The sequence below is a fragment of the Tachypleus tridentatus genome, chromosome 3 (assembly GCF_004210375.1).
Source record: "Tachypleus tridentatus isolate NWPU-2018 chromosome 3, ASM421037v1, whole genome shotgun sequence".
Classification (NCBI taxonomy): Eukaryota; Metazoa; Arthropoda; class Merostomata; order Xiphosura; family Limulidae; genus Tachypleus; species Tachypleus tridentatus.
Window position 1 is genome coordinate 11049460 of NC_134827.1, and position 19298 is coordinate 11068757.

Below are 19298 nucleotides of genomic sequence, written 5' to 3' on the forward strand. Positions count from 1 at the left end.
TGCTTACCTCAAAACAACAACGACTCTGAGGTAAATCTGATAGCAGTTAACACTAAAAATTTAAATTCGATACCCAAAGCATACAACGTATTGATTTTTGTGCATTACTTATTAACAATAAACAAACATCACAGTTACATGTTTATATCTTTAACTTGGGGAAGACAGCTGTGAAACTTCAGCAGCAGGGCAGATGAAAACGGTTCTAGGAGTTAAAGGGCTTTCTCAAGTAAGGAGTTTAATACAGTTCGAACATGTCGTGTGTCTAGTTGCTCTGCAGTAATTAATTTTATTTCGTTAATAAAATGTGGTTGAATATAAATTGACATATTTCGAAAGCATAAGTAACTGTTCTACTTCGCAGTATTTGTTTTTACATTTGCTTCACTCGTTTTAAGGCATTACTACGTTTTGCGCTCGACTTTTTATTTTCGTAGAGATCAATAAGGAAGATTACATTATTTTTCTGAACCTAATTTTTACATGTTTCACTTGTATATTATTATTATTACTTCACTAAAAGACTGTTAAAATCAATACAAATAACTTAATCAGCTAATCGTTATATTCGAAATGGTTATTGTGTTATACATAGCTTAAGTATTCGAAGAACTACTAGGCAGGCAGCCACATTAACTTGACAATACCATATTTATTTCGATAATATTATCAAAGCGTTCATAAAGACAATTAAGTTCAATAATTTGGATCTGCATTTGACAACATAAATATAGCATTATTAGTACTAGAAGATATCATTCGCATGATTCTTAAGTAACGATACATATTTACTTCTTTCATAGGTCTACACAGCTATTAGTCATTGTTGGGCCTCCTCTGTGGCGTTTAATTCTGTCTAATATCGAAGGTAAGTAACTCAGTACTTTCCATTGGTATTTCACTTTACAATAACTTAAAAGTGTAAACTCTGGCAAAGTAAATTACTTTTGAAACGTTTACAGAAAAATGGAATAATATTAGACACTCCAGTCTGTTTGTTTTTGAATTTCTTGAAAGGTTATACAAGGGCTATCTTCGTTAGCCGTCCCTAATTTAGCAGTGTAAGAATAGAGGAAAGGCAGTTAGTCATAACTACTCACCGGCACTACTCTTTTTACCAATGAATGTTTTGGCTGGTACATTTAAAAATAAAAACAAGATCAAATCTGATTAGCTTTATTTAGTTTGTGACATTTGTTTGGCACTTGCTTGTTGTACCTTTGGTGTCCCTGCGGTAAGATAGAGAAAGATTATAACGCTATCATATGGGGTTCAGTTATTGCGAAAAGCACAGTACAGACAACCCATTGTGTAGTTGTATGCTGAAAAGAATAAAGAAATAAATTTAAATGTCGTTTTATTCTAGGCAAAATGGACAACCAGAAGGCTCACATATGGCATTGGTAATCCAAGAGATGGTGCCGGGGTGATGTTTACTGCTCATCCCGTCACAGGACATCCGTCTTATATCTCAGTCTCAGCTAACTACGGATTGGGAGAGGTAACACAAACTAGTTAATTTGTTATTCATCTTTTTATAATAGAGAATCATTTTACAAAGGTTAAAAGTCGAAGAGAAAATGAGATGCTATTTTAATAAGATATCATAAAAAAGCGTGTTAGCAGTTTTAAAGAGCTTAATTTAGTAGGATTTGTTTGATGAACACGGTTTAATTCACTGTGCAGACGTTATTAATGCCAAAGTACGATGAAGAAGTGAAGAAACTGTCAATTCTGTTGCTTATGAAACAGACAACTCTGTTTTGTTAAGAATTTGAAAAATTATTGATGTTTATCTTGAAATATATAATTTAATTTTGTTATACTTAAATTTTGGTTAAATGTGTATAAGGAAGAAGTTTACGAAGCTTAGTGCAAATGTGTGTAAGTAAAAACTAACTCGTTATTTTTTACACTGAAAGATAACAATGTAGTGTATTAACATTTATCAAAATGTCACATTTTTCTTATACATAAGATCTTTATTTAACTAATACAACTGATAAATTAACGTTATAAAACAGCCTGATTTTATGTGCCTCTCTCTACATTTCTTAAATGCCCACTTATTCAAAAAGAATTTCAAATGTGCCTGCTGTTATTTTATGACGAATTCAATATAGAATTTTTACGAAATTTTTTTACGAAAAAAAAGATGTTATGATCATATTGCATCATATATTTGGTTGCTATATGCAATCTTTAAGAAAAAGACATATATTACACTTATTTCATTTTTATTAGTCAGTGGTTTCGGCAACTTTAGAGCCCGATACATATACGTCTGTGTTCATGAGCAAATCCTAGGAAAGAAAGAGAAGATATTCAGAATGACAGGTTTGTCTGCTTCTGGGTTTGTCTGCTTTTAAGTTAATATTCCATCATTATTACACAAAAAAGTAAAATGCCCAATTTTAAACAACGAATAATTTACTTATGTAAAATATTATATTTTATATATTACACTATAACGGTAAATTTAAAGTTTATTTCTTGATATCCAGGATAAGGAATATCTCCATTTTACTTTTTTAATTCATTCTTTTTAAAGTTGTGTTCAATACACGTCATATTCTTTAACAGTGTATGTTAGTGTTTTGGTTGCGAAGTTTTAAATTGTCACGTCTGCTCTATATTATAAAAGTGGTGATTGTTGCTGATTGAATATATAAAAGTTTAACTGTACACTTGTCTTGCGGAATGTGTATTAACAAAAATTGAACTAGATGTACCTTTGTTATTAAAGTTACGCAGGGTAGTGCGCAACTGATATTTCTAGAAAATGTTGAGTTCTTCCGTTATGCAAGTTAAAGTATTATGCATTATAAAATTGGATCGAGAATAAATTATGAATGCTGAATCTGGATGGGCAGAAACAATTGTTTCTCGTAACGACGAAATAGTAGCGTACAATTAGTTACCTTCACAGTGTATGTGGCTAGAAGATATACAGAATAAAAAAACTGAGATATGAGTTATCATGTTGACTGGATGAATTACAAATGAAAGTTATTGAAACTAAACTGTTTTAGTCAGCCATAATATTGATTCTCTTCACCAACACGGTATTAAATATTACGTAACGTTTCTCTTCTTTCAGTAGTGAAAATTTATAGTTTACTTAAGCTTACAGGTTTGTAATTTATGTTCAGAGGAGGGTGGAACTAAGGAAGAGCCAGTAAAAGAGAAAGTATCACGTGCTTGGTGTCTTTCAAAGGAAGAAGTGGAGTCACTTGGTAAAGTTGGTATCTTGGTGAGTTTGATGCTATAAACTAACCAACAAGTTTTTCAGATGTATGTTAGTAAATACAATCCATTAAATTGCTATAAAATGTCGATGTTGCTTCAATCATTATAGAAATGTGAAATATTTTCTTTACAAATCAAGAAATTATATCTGAAATTCGAAAAACACAGACTTATTGTCATATTTACATACTGACTTAAGAATATTAAAGTCTTTCAAAGTATTAAAGTTCAATGGGGAAGTGAGAATAGGTATATACATTGTTATATTGGTCGTTAAGATGTATATAGACTGTTAGTATCGTACGTTATTTACTTGAAAACTAAAAGAGCTAAGTGTTAAGTGTTTGATTTAATCATTAATACTTTTTTTAAGTTTCAAGTTTCAATTGTTTGTTTGAGAAAGATAAAAATCAAATTCCTTTGGAGTCTGAGATCGTGTTTTAATATCCAGGTGGAGTCGTCATTTGGGTCTGCACGTGACATTGAATGGGCAATCAGTAACGACAACATTTTTCTCCTGCAGGTGAGAGAAAAACGTAATTTTACAAACTTGTCTAGTGGGTCACTTCATATAGTATTAACTTACTATCTCAATTTCTAACAATGTAATTCAACTTGTACATAGAGAACAATGAGTATGGATTGCCATGACTAAATGTAGAATTATTAAGATAGATGACGAATACTATAAAGAGAATTTAGGTTAATGGCTCAATCAACTGCGATTATTGCCTTTCTACCAAAATACTGGAAATGTTGAACGATAATTATTATTTATATAGATATGCATGTTAGGATATCATTCATGTATGGCCATGAAGCTTAATCCTGCTATAACCTTATGAACGAAGTTAATTAATAGAGATTCTAGTTGTCACCACTTAACAGGCGTTGGTAGGTATAATTCCTTGATTGGTAAATAATACAGAAGATATTCACTTTCAGTCTTCTGAAAATTTGAAATGATTTAATTTACATTCGAACCTTAAGAATGCCACGCTAAAAACATATTTTCCCGTAATTTACAGAAATGCGCTGTCATAGGAACAGGGCAAACAATCTTAAGCAGAATTAATAACTTATTATGAAATTTAAGTAAATCGATCTGTATTCATTATAATATTTTGAAGCTAACTGGAAATTAACTAGAATTTATACTTATATTTAACAAAATATCATATGGGCCTTAAAATCAAAAATATTTTAACGACTAATTAATAATCCGAATTAGTACTACTTAAACATGCAACTTTCTTCTTGTTGTTGGTTTCAAACATACTCGTATTTGGCTACGGCTTTACAAGACATTTTCTAAAGTAGTTTAAGCGACTTTAAAAAAAATTATTTTTATTACCCCACAGGCTCGACCAATAACTACCGAGGACAAACCTACTGATTACGAAATAGTGCACGGATTGGATAGCGGTTTATTAACAGAAAATGAATATTTAACCATAGCAAACGTGGGGTAAGTTATGTAACATTTATTCCCTTTTATGCTTTCTCAGATGCTTAGTTTAAAACAAGGAAATGATTTTCTCAAAGCTACATGTCTCTCTGTTCTTCAGAAGTCAGTCCGTAACCTTATAACGATAACAATCTGGTTTCGATATGAGCAATGGACAGAGCACAGACTCACTATTGTGTAGTTTTGTGACCTACAACAAACAATTTTTGTTTGGGAATTTCGCACAAAGCTACTCGAGGGCTATCTGTGCTAGCCATCCCTAATTTAGCAGTGTAAGACTAGAGGGAAGGCAGCTAGTCATCACCACCCACCGCCAACTATTGGGCTACTCTTTTACCAACGAATAGTGGGATTGACCGTCACATTATAACGCCCCCACGGCTGGGAGGGCGAGAATGTTTGGCCCGAGTCGGGCGCGAACCCGCGACCCTCAGATTACGAAGTGCACGCCTTAACGCGCTAGGCCATGCCGGGCCGACAACAAACAAACGAAAACTACAACCAGAAAGCATAACTACTCAAACAATATTATTAAACTAATTTTTACTAAGAGCAAACTTTCGAGTATTTTGAGCCAATGAAACACATTATTAGAAATTTCATCTTCCAATGTTTATCATTTTATGAACATAGAATATTTAATTATCATATGATTGTCAAAACAATGTGTAATACTTATTTTTTTTTACTTTTTTGATAATTCTTATAATTACAAACAGTATTAAATTTCTTCTGATTTGTGTTGTAAGAATATACGAAACTTTAAGTAAGTTCCAAAGACATTTATCCACTACTTTCTGTTTTTATAATTTGAGGTTTGACTTCTGTCTTGACTGTTTTATAACAAACTCATCCTAAACTTTAGACCACCTATAAAGGACAGTGTTGATTACAAGATGCATATACATTTCCAAAAAACACAAATTATAACATACCCAGCAGAAATAATAGTGACTTGTGGTTTACACTTGTCATAAATAGCTGTTCGAAAATGAAAAATAATAAATATTGATATAAACGTTTGTTTTTTCTTAAACATACAGGGAGGTATTTCCCGGATCAGCGTCACCTTTTTGACTAACAACAGAATATAAACTTTTTAGAACAGCTTTTATGGTAAGCAATTATTCAGTTTGATATCGTTAATTAACGTATATGTTAATGTTTTCTTAAAACCTGTAATTTTTATCATACTTTAGTTATTACATTATTTTATCATTATCTCTTTGTGTTATTGCAGATTTATCATTTTCATAGATAGATTTTATCAAAACAAAATTATTAACACTTGAACATCCAAAACATAAACTTTAGAACTTCATATAATACGATAGTAAAAAGATAATAACCTTATATAAGACTGTTTATCTAGTTTGTTAAGTAAGAATCCTAATCATTTCATCAAACTGTTTTTTTAGTGGTGTTAGTCCGATGTGACACTGGGGTGACATGAACATTAATATTTTTGGTGCGTTGTTGTTGCTGTTTGCATTGTTACTAGTGACATTTATATACATTATGACAACACTAAAAGAAGAAAATATATTAACTAAATATTATCTTAATAAAATAAAATATTTATCACTCATTAACTTCTTCCAGAATTATCAAAATCATTTTGATTTGATCTAGTAACATAATTATTGTAAGATACAGATATAAGTTTATTTTTATTCAGATGTATTTGCATCAAAAGCAAGGGCGGTGGCATCCTTTCATTCCACTTTTCACATCTGATCTAATTATTTCTTATAATCGTAGCATGTTTGTGATGGAAGAGGTAGGCTTATCTTAATCCATCCGGCCGTACATATGTCTCAAGAAAATGTGTTTGTAATAAGTTGTGAATTTCCGAATTAGAATATTTACGATTATTTTAAATTACTTCATAGTATCTTTAAGTTTTTTATGTCGTCTATAAAACAAGTTAATTAATACATAAAGTATAAAAATATAAGCTACTGAGTATTGAACTTTTTCAAATTTACGAGGTTTACGTTTGGATCGAATTTTCACAAAAAAAAAACATTTCCGAAAGTCTTTTTGATCATTTTAAGAGATGATTATTTCATATTTATGCTTTAATCTGAGTTTACCTTTCTGAATGAATAAACTCATTGTATTATGACACTGATGTTGTTAATGTGCCTATAAAATAGCATGTAATATTAATTCTATTTTTCACATCACATATGACTAAAGGGTGTGGCTTAGAATAAAATAAACATATATTATATGAAACATAGCATGGATAAAAAACACTTTAAAAGAAATACCTTCGGGTAAAAATTATATTTAATCAAATTCCACATGTTTTGAGCCAGATTGTAATGAAGGAAATGGATGAAGAAGATAGTCTGATTTCACGATCGTTGGAGTTGTCTATGTTTGGTATATTTATAGAAGAACGGGAGCAGATAAGGCAGAAAGTGATCCACAGATTTGGATACATTCCGAAACTTCTAAAGTGGAAGACGCTACTGAATAAACTAGTGGTAAATATGCACCTGTAGATATATATATATATATATAATTTCCAAGAATCGTTTGAAAAGTAAAGGAGTTATCATCCTAATTTGTACGTTTTCAGATAATGTATTAAAGAATACGTGGAATGTATATTTTCTTTCTGTTATTACTATACAGCCATGTAGGAAACAAAAAGTGATTTTGTATATGCATGGCTACTTCACTATAAATACTGATATTAAATTTTATTAAAAGAACATTTTTTATAGGACGGAATTTTTTCTGAGAAAAAACTGAAAATGGAAAAAGATAAAATTTTGAACTTTGGAATTCCCACTGAAGTTACGAGATCAGTCAAGAACTTGTACGAATATCTAACGTTACATGTTACGGACATGGTCGAGGTGATGTTTGTTTAGTTATATTGTTATATGTTATTAGAAAATAAGGGCAGTTTGATTGAGCAAACAAATGTATAAGGGTGATATACAAATACTCAAAAGTGTAAAAGGTATTTTGTACTGTACGTAGTAACTCCTACATATATGATTCTTTCTTTTGAGACTTAAGTAAAATTAAGTAGGTGTATTAATGTTTTGTAACTATATTTCAGACTGCACTTTTGCACTACATCATAACAACGTTCTCCTCAATGATGAACACATTGTTGTTTGGTCGTTTAATTGACAGCTACAAGGGTAAATTACTTCATTATTAGCCCTAGCTTTATAATTACATATGTTCCACGTTTTCAGTATACCTATATCAGATTATATTTTCCTATTATCTCAATAATTCACAGAAAGGCCTTTGTCTTATACATCCCACAGATAATTTTCTAAGTTTGAATGAAGGAACCTTTATTTTCTGAAGACAAAACGACAGATACTAGCTGATATACCCATTTAATATACGGAAATGACATAGAAGGTTCCAAGGTAACAGGGGATTCAGATCCAAACTCCCAAGTGGGCCCTAGGTTACTTTACATATCCGGTAACTTTTATTCCAGCAGTTTATGGTCACACAAACATACACAGACTTTTGCCAAATTATAGTTTACATTAATCCTGTGTTAGAGCCCAGTTAAAGCTGGTGATCCGGATTATAATCTGAAAGATAACACAAAATATGACCTACAGTTTAAACTGTGGCTGCGTTATAAGAGTGACAGTGAACTTTAGATTATGAAGAGTGGATGGTACGGCGCTGCTGTGTGACAGTCTTTCCTCTCTAAAATAATAATAAGAATAAAAATATAGTTTTCATTTTATAATTTTTAAAATTAGATATTATTTCATTTTAAACCTAATATCGAGGAGATTCTTGAACTAAATAAATCTAACAACCAGTAGTTTTAGAATAACATGATATCCATACTTATTAATCTTTTGATATTTACATTGAGCGTAGAATAAGTAGGATGATAAAGTAGCATTTTATAAATAGGTATTTTATTTATAAAATAGGTATTTTAATGTTGACTTGTATTTCACTACTTTACCTTTAGTGTTGCCAGAGAGTTGAAACTGGATTGTTACCTCTAGATTTTAGAACTAAATAACATATTGTGAAATTTTTCTACAATGTTTTAAATAGATAACACTTTATATAAAAATAAAAAAAAACACAATAAAACTTTATCACAACTTTTTCTTCGATAAATTTGCCATTATTGTGACTATATTATTTCATGGTAACAAAAGTTATGATAATCGATCCAACTCACTCTGGCTAATGGATGTTAACATATACGTAGTAGACCATTATTATTGTAAGATTAAAGATATAATTAAATTTGTCTTCGTCTCCAGAAAACCCTGAAGAGCTATTAAAAGACGTAGCAACTCTTATTTCTGTTGGAAAAAACGTTGAAAGTGCTGGAGTTCCAATGCAACTTCAGGTAATATTACAGCCAAAATGATTGATAACAGCAAGTAGGATCTATGATAATTAATAACCCAATCACTTTGCTACTTTAGATATGTTGCAAATATTAATTACACCTTAACGTTTGCATATTTTAGAAACTATAAGGAAAGAATTTAACATTAAAAGTAAAATCTCAGATTATAAAATGGTCATGAATTTTTTATTCTATCATCCCATTAGTTTATTACAGTATATATATGTGTGTGTGTGTTAAAGAAAAATTGCTTTCTGTTCTTAAGAAATTAATTATATCATTCCGTTAAAGTTATAGTAATATTTAGTGTTATAGCCGCATGAAATATAAAGTTATAGCCGAAAACACTTTTACATCAGCCCAAACGAAATATCAAAAGTGGGTTTCTCGTCATCACTGATTATCATTTCTTGTTTTATCAATGAAATCATTTCGCAACAACGAATACAAATACTGTAATAGTACCAATCACTGAAACTACCATTGTTTGTACGTCTTAGTTTACAAATGTAGCTCATTTTTCTGACAAGTTTGGACAAGTTGAATGATTTTTACAAATCTACATTCTATTAAAAGACTGAATAACATTATGTTTTCCATTGTTCAAATGTCATTTTAAAAACTTGCAAGTGAGATCTGTAAATCTGGTTTTGACAAAACTTTCGAGGCTATGGATTGCGAGGCTGGTGATCTTTTTATTCTATGAATGAAGCAATGATTCCAAATCGAAATTCAAATATCTAAAGATTTAAAACTTTATACATTTTCTTGTGTGTAGTTGTTTATAATCTTCAGTAGTATCACAAAGATTCTAAAAGACTGGTTGCTTAATTTTTTCTATTTTAAGGAGTATTAACTGAGAAGAAATTGTTCTCCCAGTGTCTTATTAATGTCTCATGCTGCCAGTTGTAGCTTTTATTTCGAAGTGAACTAATTTCTGTGTGTTTTAAGAACTTACATAAGAAAGGAAAAGAAGTATTCCTCTTTTTTTTAAAATGTTTAATGAAAGCTAAACAAATTCAGCTATAAATCTCTGCTCTGATTTTTATGTTGTTTCTTACATTGATTGATACTTGTCTTTAGTGTTATTAAAAATCAAGAAAAACGTTTCTTTTTATGGGATTTAAAAGAATGAGTATTATATTGGCTATAAATGTCAGTTCCCTTCGAATTTTCGATTTCGTGGTCCTATTCATGACAACGAAATGGACATGCATATATAATGTAGAAAAAGTTCGTCAATATATCTCAGAACGGCTGGTATTGGTATTTAAAAAATTAACTTGTTTATTTAATTCTGTATGTTATAACTGTATAAGGGATATGACAAGGAGAGAATAACATTTTGACCTTACGGAGTTGTAGGGACTAAATTTCGAGAATTTCTATCAACCCATGGACATCGTTGCTTGAAAGAGGTAATTATGATGTTTCAGGTAAATCGACAAAATTATCTCTTCAGAAACCTAATAAAATATCTAATAGTGGAAAATTCATTTATTTTGGGAAAACAATGTCTTTGCAGCTCATCCAATACCTATTTCTCACTTCACATCTTTGCTGACTATGATTACTTTGCATAAATTAATTCCAATTGATATAAAATTATAAAATACATAAATAGAATGTGATTTTTTGTTCTTACTCGATAGAATTTGATTGCCCCTTATATAAAAACAGGAAATTCGATTATTAAATTATATATATATATATATGTTTAGCGTAAAATACGGTAAATTCTCACCAATATTTGTTAGGAAACTTCTAAGTAAACCATAATAGTTTGGAGCGGTGAGTTTCAATACTAATGTACAGGATGTTATTACCTTCGACAAATAACGGTAACTCCTATATATATTATAACTGTTATTATGGATTACTATCTTAGTATATATATCGACTGGGAAATAATATATGGATTTATGAATAGTCAAAATATCTTAAAGTGGCTGAATCTTGTAACATATTATCTGGATTACATTCTAAAACATTGCTTACAAAAGTGATACCTATTTGACGAAACAGATAAATCTACTTCCATCTCCAGCTCTTTCAGCAGCAAGTGTGAAAGCTTATAATGTTGAAAATAGTATTATGATACTCAAAGAGATCAGAGCACATATAACGAGTTGTGTTGTTTCGTGTTCAAGAACAAAAAAAACTAGATTCCAGTAAATATGAATAAGAAGGTAAGAACACTATATTAAATTATTTATGCTCATTACTAAGTTAATTTTATAATTTTGTTCTATGTAGATAACGTTTTTGATAATGTACCATAATTATACATATCTACATGTGCCTTTTACATCCATGTAGTTCGACACCATGACGAACCCATGGAATGAGGATCCTCAAAATTTAGTGAAAACTTTGCAGATAAAACTGATAGTATTTTTAACATTCGTTTCAATAAATTATTCATTACAAAATAATATTTTTAAACGAGTATAAATGGTAGTTTTTACAGATCATCAGCATATTATCTATTACTATGATATATAAAATGCAAGACAGTTGTATGGGTGTTTTTACCTAAAATTTTCTTATTCAAGACCGGAACGTAAAATATACTGTAACAGGTGGGTCATGTTGAAGTTTGACTTTAGCACTAGTAACAACATATTTATATTAAATCCAGTAATTCATTCCCGATCGGAGTACATAACTCACTCGCTCGAGGAAGTTTACGGTTAGAATAAAGAACTAACTCTGAGGTCGAAATTAAAAAGCAACAAAACTTTAATACACTAAATGAAGAAACTCGTCTTCATCAAAATTACTGAAAGTATCTTGTAAAATATTAATAGTAATAAAATATTAATACAAATATTTTTCAATTTGAAGTGTTAATTACTCTTTGATTGTACATTCAATAACATTCATTAAATGAATCAACACTACGAATAAGTTATCGATTATTACATTACTGTACTCGGTCCAGTCTTATATGAGCGCTGCAAATTCGGTCCTGTCTAGTCACTGGACTTTAGAGAGATATAAATAACTTACTTACTCTGAACACACTCAGCATGGTAGTGGACATGACTTCTTGTTCAAAAGATTGAAGACCTCTGGACCCTTTCTTCTGGCTTCTACATCGGAAACTGACTTCTATATCTTCTTTAGAGACTAACATTTTGCCTCAAAACAGGGATTCTTAAACATATTTTTTATGTTCTTACAATCTTCCAAAAAGTGCACACAGCTTCCTGCATGTAAGTCTGACACTTACCTGGTTGATCTTTGCAAGCTCATAATAATTCTCGAAACAAAATAACATTTTGATTATTGGCAGAAGAAAACAACAGTGAATCAACAGCCTTCTTGCTTTTATCTCTCTCTGCATTTTTTACATGGATCTTACATCAAGTTCTGACTTTCAATGCTTGTGTGATTTTTGTTTGTTGCTTTTTTTCACTTGAGAAGAACTTATAGTTTAATGGGATTGAGATTCACTACAGCCTTCTCTAATGTCTGTTACTGTCACAGAATTTCATTCAAGTGCACACCTACTATTGTGTCAACTTGAAAGTCTAATGGTTAGTAGCAGTAGAATTCGAGTTTTCATGTTCCATAAGTGTAGTACATGAGTTGTGAAAAATTAATTTGCTGAATGATTGGGAAGATATCCAGTTTTCAAAATAGAGTTTTCAGCTTCAGAAAACTGCTTGAGGAATTTATCAACAGTTTGATAAAAACACAAGAAAACGTAAACAACCAGAGAAGCGTTTCAGTTCGTTCTGCCACATCTCAGGCACTGTCAGTGGATGGGACTAATAGAATCTGGTATATTGTTTTGTGCTTTAAACAATTAAATATTCCAGTTTTTCCTAATGCCAAGTACTTTGATTAAGATTGATCCTATTTTAATTTCATTAAATCATATCTGATTCTTTATATTCCAATAAAATAATATGCAATACTTAAACTCGTTTATTGTCAAAGTATAATACTTATAGTTTCAGTATTTCATCAGGATATCTTGGCATTATCAGGTACAACTGCAAGAAGTTACTTCGTGATTTATATACTATGAAAAATTAGCGGATGGATACATTGGTATTTGAGAGGTTGAGCTAAACAAGTTTGCAGAAACTTGGAAAATATTTTATAAACAGCTAAACAATCAATTCTTCTATACACTTTTCGTTGTCATATAAATAATTAGAAATTAGCCAAATGAATATATAAAACTGGAAATTGTGTCAAAAGAAAAACTGTGGACAACTATTTCATTCAAACACCATTGAAGACCAATTTAAGCTGAACCTCTTCTCTCACGTCATATGCTGTTGAGAAACTAGTATCTTCTGTTATAAAATAAACAGAATATGTGTTTCTCGTAATAACCAATAGTTAGGCAGAAGGAGACATGTGAAAATTGTAATCAAATCGATTTGATATTGTTAAGGAATACTTTCAAAACGTTCCTTTAAAATTTACTCGATATTATGAGTTACCTATTGTTAAAATATTAATATCCTTTTATCATTATAAAACTGCATCACATTGCGATGTATATCTCCTATCTATTTATTATAATATATGCTACACATTTTTCTACAGGTTTATAAATTCTGACTCTATTATGTTATCAATTCACCCTACAAATAGAAAACTGAAACATATATATATATATATATATATATATACTACACTCCGACATTAAAACATTGATACAATGATTAGAAAAGGTGCAACTGTATCCCAGATGATTCATTAATTTAGGTTTAAGCTACTCATTTAATACTGTTTTCTTTATTTTGAAATGTCTAATATTTTTTCTTTGTTTTAATTTTAATATTATCAGGTTCAAACTAATGACAATGTTAGACATTATTCAACACATTTGTTGCTTTACTGATAGAAATTTGTCTGGATATGTTAGTAATACATCTCACGTTGAATGAACCAATTGTAAATTTCGAACGTGGTATTTGAGTTTGTTGTATAATTCTTTTCTTTCTTCCTCTGAAAGTCTATGGTAAAGACAGTTCATTTGATGGCCATTGCTAAAGAAGAATTACCAATAACAGAAGCTATTGAACAAATCAAGTACAAACCAACGAAATTTTCCAGGTAAAAAGATAACGGTAATCATTTAACCTCTGGAGGTCTTTTTTAAATTTATACAATAATATAACTATTCCATTGCCATCACACATAATTCTGTATGTCTTTGTACGTATACATATATACACATTTATTTATCTTTTCATATTTAATTACTCGTGGATAAATGTTGTGATATTACATTTTTTAAAAATAACATATACCAGTGACATCACTGACATCTTCAATGAACTCTTAATTCCAATCATTATATAGAAAATTATGTCCTGTCCAAAATAAATATTCAATTTTATTTCCATCGGCATAAAACATGGCGGTTTATATGTTACGTAGGATTTCAAAGAACATTTCTTTAGGACGGATCATTTTCTATGCTTATCAAATACTTTTCAAATAGCAAAGCTCGTTAACAAACAATTAATAACTAGCTTGAATAAGTCATCATTTTTAATGAAAATTATTTTCTCAACATATATAATATGGTTTGATAATTTTGTAAGGAATATTTAAAACAGGACTTAAGACTACACAATATTTATAATTAGTAAAATAATTCAACAGAATGCTTACATTGTTAAATATTACCAGTTATTTTTGTACATTTTGAATGAAAAACAAATAAAGAAAACTTGATAACGTGTTTTTTTACTGTATTCTGATTCAAGAAATTTCAAATAAAAGAATGTTTTAAATCTGATAATTTAAATTATTGATTCAATTAATATGTTATTGTTGCTTTTTTCTTTGTTGTCGAACTTTGCTTTACAAGTTTCTTCACCTTTTTGGTTGTACTAAATCTGAGAACAAAATCGAACAATCAGAAAAAACGATCTTTAGAAAATTTCAAAATTATTTTAAAATTTTTTCATAAAATTAGAGACGTAAATTTTTTCCAGGTTTATTCTACGTTTCCTCGTGTCACAAGCTCGACGGGGAGTTTGCCTTAGAGAGAGGAGTAAGGTGATTCAGCTTGATTTTACCTCAAAGAAATGGAGCATTAGAAAGTATTTTTGAATGAATTGGAATTGTGAATAAATAGAAAATATTTTATTTGTATGACCACCACAATGTACATACACTGGGGGCCAAAATCTTAAGGCCAAGGAGCATTAAGAAAAAATATGCATTTTGCGTTGTTAGACTCAATCTCTCATTTGAGTAGAGGTTTGAAAGATGAAAATAAGAAAAGGGAAAGTAAAAAAAAAAACTTTTAACATTGAACAGTGAAAATGTGAACACTATGAAATTAGCCTAAATACTAGCTGGTCAAATGTTTAAGACCATACCATAAAAAAGTCCTAAACAGGGTAGAAAATGCCCAACAAGAGATCTCAGTAGTTAGTTGTCCAGCCGTCTTTGAGAATAACTACAAACAATCGCTTTGGTATGGTCGATATAAGCGTTTGCAGAAGGCTGGCTGCAATGTTATTCCAAGTGGTGAAGATGGCTTCACGAAGATCATGCACTGTTTGGAATTGATGTCCATTTCTATAGACTTACCTTGACATTCAACCCCAAACATTTTCAACGGGGTTCAGTTCGAGCAAACACGCTGGATGGTCCAAAAGAATCACGTTATTCGCCATGAAAAAGTCCTTTGTCTTGCGGGCATTGTGGATTGCAGCGTTGTTTTGCTGAAAGATTCAGTCATTTCTACACAAGCGAGGGTTTTCAGTCAATAAGGATGCTCTCTCCAACATGCCAATGTAGCCAGCTGCTGTTTGACGCCCCTGTATAACCTGAACCTCCATTGTTCCATGGAAGCAAAAGCACCCCAGATCATGATGGAACTTCCTCCACTGTGCCGTGTAGAATATGTCATTGGTGGAATATCTTTAACGTGCCAGTAACGTTGAAAGCCATCTGGACCATCCAGATTAAATTTTCCACTTTTCTACGTCCCATGTTTGGTGCCTCTCAGCAAAGTTTTACCAAGCTGTTTCGTTGTGTGGAAGTAGGACTGGCCATTGAAGACGTTTAGGAAGCTTTTCTCTCGAAGATGCCGTGTTATTGTTCTTGAGCTGCATTCTGCGTCCGTAAGGACCTAAATCTGGTTCGATAATCGGTTGGTGTCTTGCCGGATAACCCGTCGAATCTTCCTGCTTATTGCCGGCGAAATTTTCTTGAGTCGACCACTTGAAATTCTTTTCGTATCCCTCAGGGTCTTTTAAAAAGTTAGCAACAGCAGTTTTACTACGCCCAATCTCACCAGGGATGGCACTTTGAGAGAGACCTGGCTTTTGCAGCTCGACAATCCTGCCACGTTCCAACTCAAGTTTTTAGCCTTTGCCCTATTTTTACTAAATGTGATACAGGAGATGTCAATGGAAGATGTTGACAACGCTATGCTTGAACACAACTTTCTAAATTTCGTTACGTGTTTACCGATTCAAGCTTCGTTTCAGTATGATCTTAAAGTTTTGACCAGCTGGTATTTAGGCTAATTTCATACTGTTCACATTTTCTCTATTAAATACTAAAATAGTTTTTTTATTTTACATTTTTTCATTTTCATCTTTCGATTTTCTACTCAAATAAGTGGTGGAGTCTAACAATGCAAAATGCATATTTTTTCTTTATCTTCATTGGCCTTAAGTGTTTGGTCAGCAGTGCATATCAGACACGACCAAAAACGTAATAACATTTACAAGTTTTCATCAAACCATATCAGTGATAGTATATATTGGTGGACTAAATAATCAAATTATATTTTAGAACCAACTTAGAAGCTCCACAGAACGTAATGGGGTGAATAAATCTATGAAATAACAAAATTTAAAAAATATATTTTTTCTACAAATATATTTAATTAGATTACTTTTCACAAATCTTCATTTTAACAGATCTCTACAGAAGACGTTGAGGACACTTACTCTTCCTTTCAAAAATTACGAGGTCTGGTTTGTTATTTTATTTATCTATAAACAAAATATAAATTGAAATTCTCTGTAGATGCTAATGTATTCATAGTAATGTTGATTAAGTGTAGTGATTTAAACTGCTAGTTATATACGTTTCAAAATCACAGATAGTAATATAACGATCAGATACTGGTATCTTTATAAAGTTAAATTTGATACGAAATATACAACGCATTTATTAATTTATCTAGAAACTATTTAAAGTTCATGACTGATTTGTTTCTGTCAGAAATGTTTTCTTAATACTATATTTCTAGAAATCATTCATATATGGCACTACAGAATTCACTTCTTAAAAGTAAGACTTACGACAAGTTTGATTTATTGCTAAGGTTTATCTGGCTATTTCTTATGTGAATGATAAAATTAATATTTTTGTTTTCTATATTTACATATAGACATTTTATAATGTATGAACACCTTGTATGCCAGGGTGTTGTGAAGGGAGTGGCTCACGTTGCTAAAAATCTTAATGAAGCCCCTAGTTTAAAGGTGAGTTTCGTATTTATTAGGCACAATTAACCCAGAAGAAATCGTATTTTAATATAAAATTGAAAAGTTTTCAACGTGTGTATTTGTAAGACACTATGTTCATACAAAAGGAGATGAGAATTGCGAATAATGAAGTTTGTGTGTGTTTTTCTCTTATATTAAAGCCACGTCGGGCTCTCTGCTGGATCCATGGATAAGACTCGAACCGCTAATTTTAGCGTTGTAAATCCGTAGACTTACCGCTGTACCAGCGTGGTCGCGAATAAAGTAAAGAACAATGTCACTAATAATGATATGATTGCTAAATTGTATCATATCATGGTGGAAGAGCGGAACCCTAAAATTAAAAGTTCGACTCCTGTCGGTGAGCACAATAAATATTCCGATGTGGCTTTACTGTAAATCTCACACTCGCTAAATTTGATTAATATGTATTTTTTTTTTATTTATATAGCAGTAAATTTTACACTTTAAGTGTAACAATAGTGATTCTTCATTAATATCAAAAGTCATCATTGAACCCAAATATTATAAATAATATAGCCCTTAAATAGAATATAAAAGTCTTAGGTTTTTAATGTGTGCCGCACCGTAACATTTCATTTTAATTTGCCAAAGTAAAACTTTACTGGACATGTAAGATTGATGGTTAAATGTACCAACTGCCAAATTATAATAACTATGACGATAGTTCTATCATAATTAGCTTTGATATAGTTCCGTTGTATCATGTCAGAAAGAAGCGACTAGAAGTGTGCTTAAATTGTTTTTCCAGTAATTTCAAATAATAAGAATAAAACATTTATTTTAAGTTAACGAGCACAATTTTTTCTACATCAGCTAATTGTACTATGTATTAAACCTTCGTGTTTCAGACTTGTTTTAAAATAAACTTTTCATTTTCACAGCAAGGAGATATTCTTATTGCTCACTCTACAGACATAGAATGGTCTCCATATTTTCCACTTCTGAGCGGTATTGTCACAGAGATAGGAGGCCTAATTTCTCATGGTGAGTTCAATTTAAAAATATTAAAATAATTATTCTTGTATTTGCAAAAATTTTACAGTTTACGAACAGAAACTAACTTTAGAAGAATGAAAATCGTTATTTTAAAACTGGTGAAAGTTTATTTTTATTTGATATTATTTGTTCGTTATGCAAAGCCATCCTGCTGAGAAATAGAAACTTTATTTGAAAGTGTTAATATTGAAGTAAATAAATAATCATGAAAATAATAGATATATAGTTAATCTAAATAATCTGATTCTAAATTGTTACAGGAAATAATTACACACGGATAATTCAATGTTGCGGCTTATCGATATTTCAATATTTCGAAAAATTATGATTTTAAAATCACTAAAGGACAGTGTGTAAGATTTAATTATCAATTCTATCTTTTCAAACCATGTTTTAATGTTCTCAGAACCTCCGGGAGATTAAACCGAGTTATGAATCAGTTTCTTTGTATTAAATTGAGCAATATAAAATATTGGAAGACTATACAATGTAACTGATTTTAATCATAAGTTCAGAGTGTAAAGGAAGCGTAACCATATACTTTACTTATGAAAAAGATACATGTATCAATTAATTTGTCAGGTGCTGTAGTTGCATGAGAGTACGGTTTGCCTTCTCTGGCAACAGTTCAAGACGCAACGACTACGTTCAAGACAGATAAGGAAAACACAAAATAAATGATGCGTAAACGTAG

General features: G+C 30.7%; 2 protein-coding genes and 2 long non-coding RNA genes across 5 annotated transcripts in view; all 4 read left to right on the plus strand.

Moving 5' to 3' along the window:
• The first annotated feature begins 1368 nt into the window (after positions 1-1368).
• LOC143246350 (rifampicin phosphotransferase-like) lies at positions 1369-7259 on the plus strand. Its single transcript, XM_076492924.1, has 7 exons — positions 1369-1501; positions 2245-2337; positions 3153-3253; positions 3701-3772; positions 4611-4717; positions 5761-5833; positions 7042-7259. The coding sequence occupies exons 2-6, from the start codon at positions 2331-2333 to the stop codon at positions 5792-5794; spliced, it is 321 nt and encodes a 106-aa protein (XP_076349039.1). The 5' UTR covers positions 1369-1501; positions 2245-2330; the 3' UTR covers positions 5795-5833; positions 7042-7259.
• A 205-nt stretch (positions 7260-7464) lies between these two features.
• On the plus strand, positions 7465-9121 carry LOC143246014 (uncharacterized). Its single transcript, XR_013025724.1, has 3 exons — positions 7465-7590; positions 7800-7884; positions 9001-9121. It is a non-coding gene; the product is annotated as an uncharacterized LOC143246014 (long non-coding RNA).
• A 1330-nt stretch (positions 9122-10451) lies between these two features.
• On the plus strand, positions 10452-17385 carry LOC143247916 (uncharacterized). The gene is made up of 5 exons (XR_013026743.1): positions 10452-10510; positions 14074-14174; positions 15065-15128; positions 17012-17068; positions 17347-17385. It is a non-coding gene; the product is annotated as an uncharacterized LOC143247916 (long non-coding RNA).
• A 106-nt stretch (positions 17386-17491) lies between these two features.
• LOC143246348 (uncharacterized) overlaps positions 17492-19298 on the plus strand; it is a 41208-nt gene continuing 39401 nt past the window's right edge. For both annotated transcript variants that reach the window (XM_076492913.1, XM_076492915.1), the window contains exons 1-2: positions 17492-17581; positions 18490-18592. In XM_076492913.1, coding sequence (XP_076349028.1) covers positions 17498-17581; positions 18490-18592 — 187 coding nt within the window. In that variant the 5' untranslated portion in view covers positions 17492-17497. The remainder of the gene's footprint in view (positions 17582-18489; positions 18593-19298) is intronic.

Excerpts from the sequence above, each read along its gene's own strand:
- LOC143246350 (XM_076492924.1), top strand. Across the intron at positions 3,254-3,700 it reads TTGGTAAAGTTGGTATCTTG|GTGGAGTCGTCATTTGGGTC; the intron begins GTGAGTTTGATG and ends TTTAATATCCAG. Across the intron at positions 4,718-5,760 it reads TTAACCATAGCAAACGTGGG|GGAGGTATTTCCCGGATCAG; the intron begins GTAAGTTATGTA and ends TTAAACATACAG.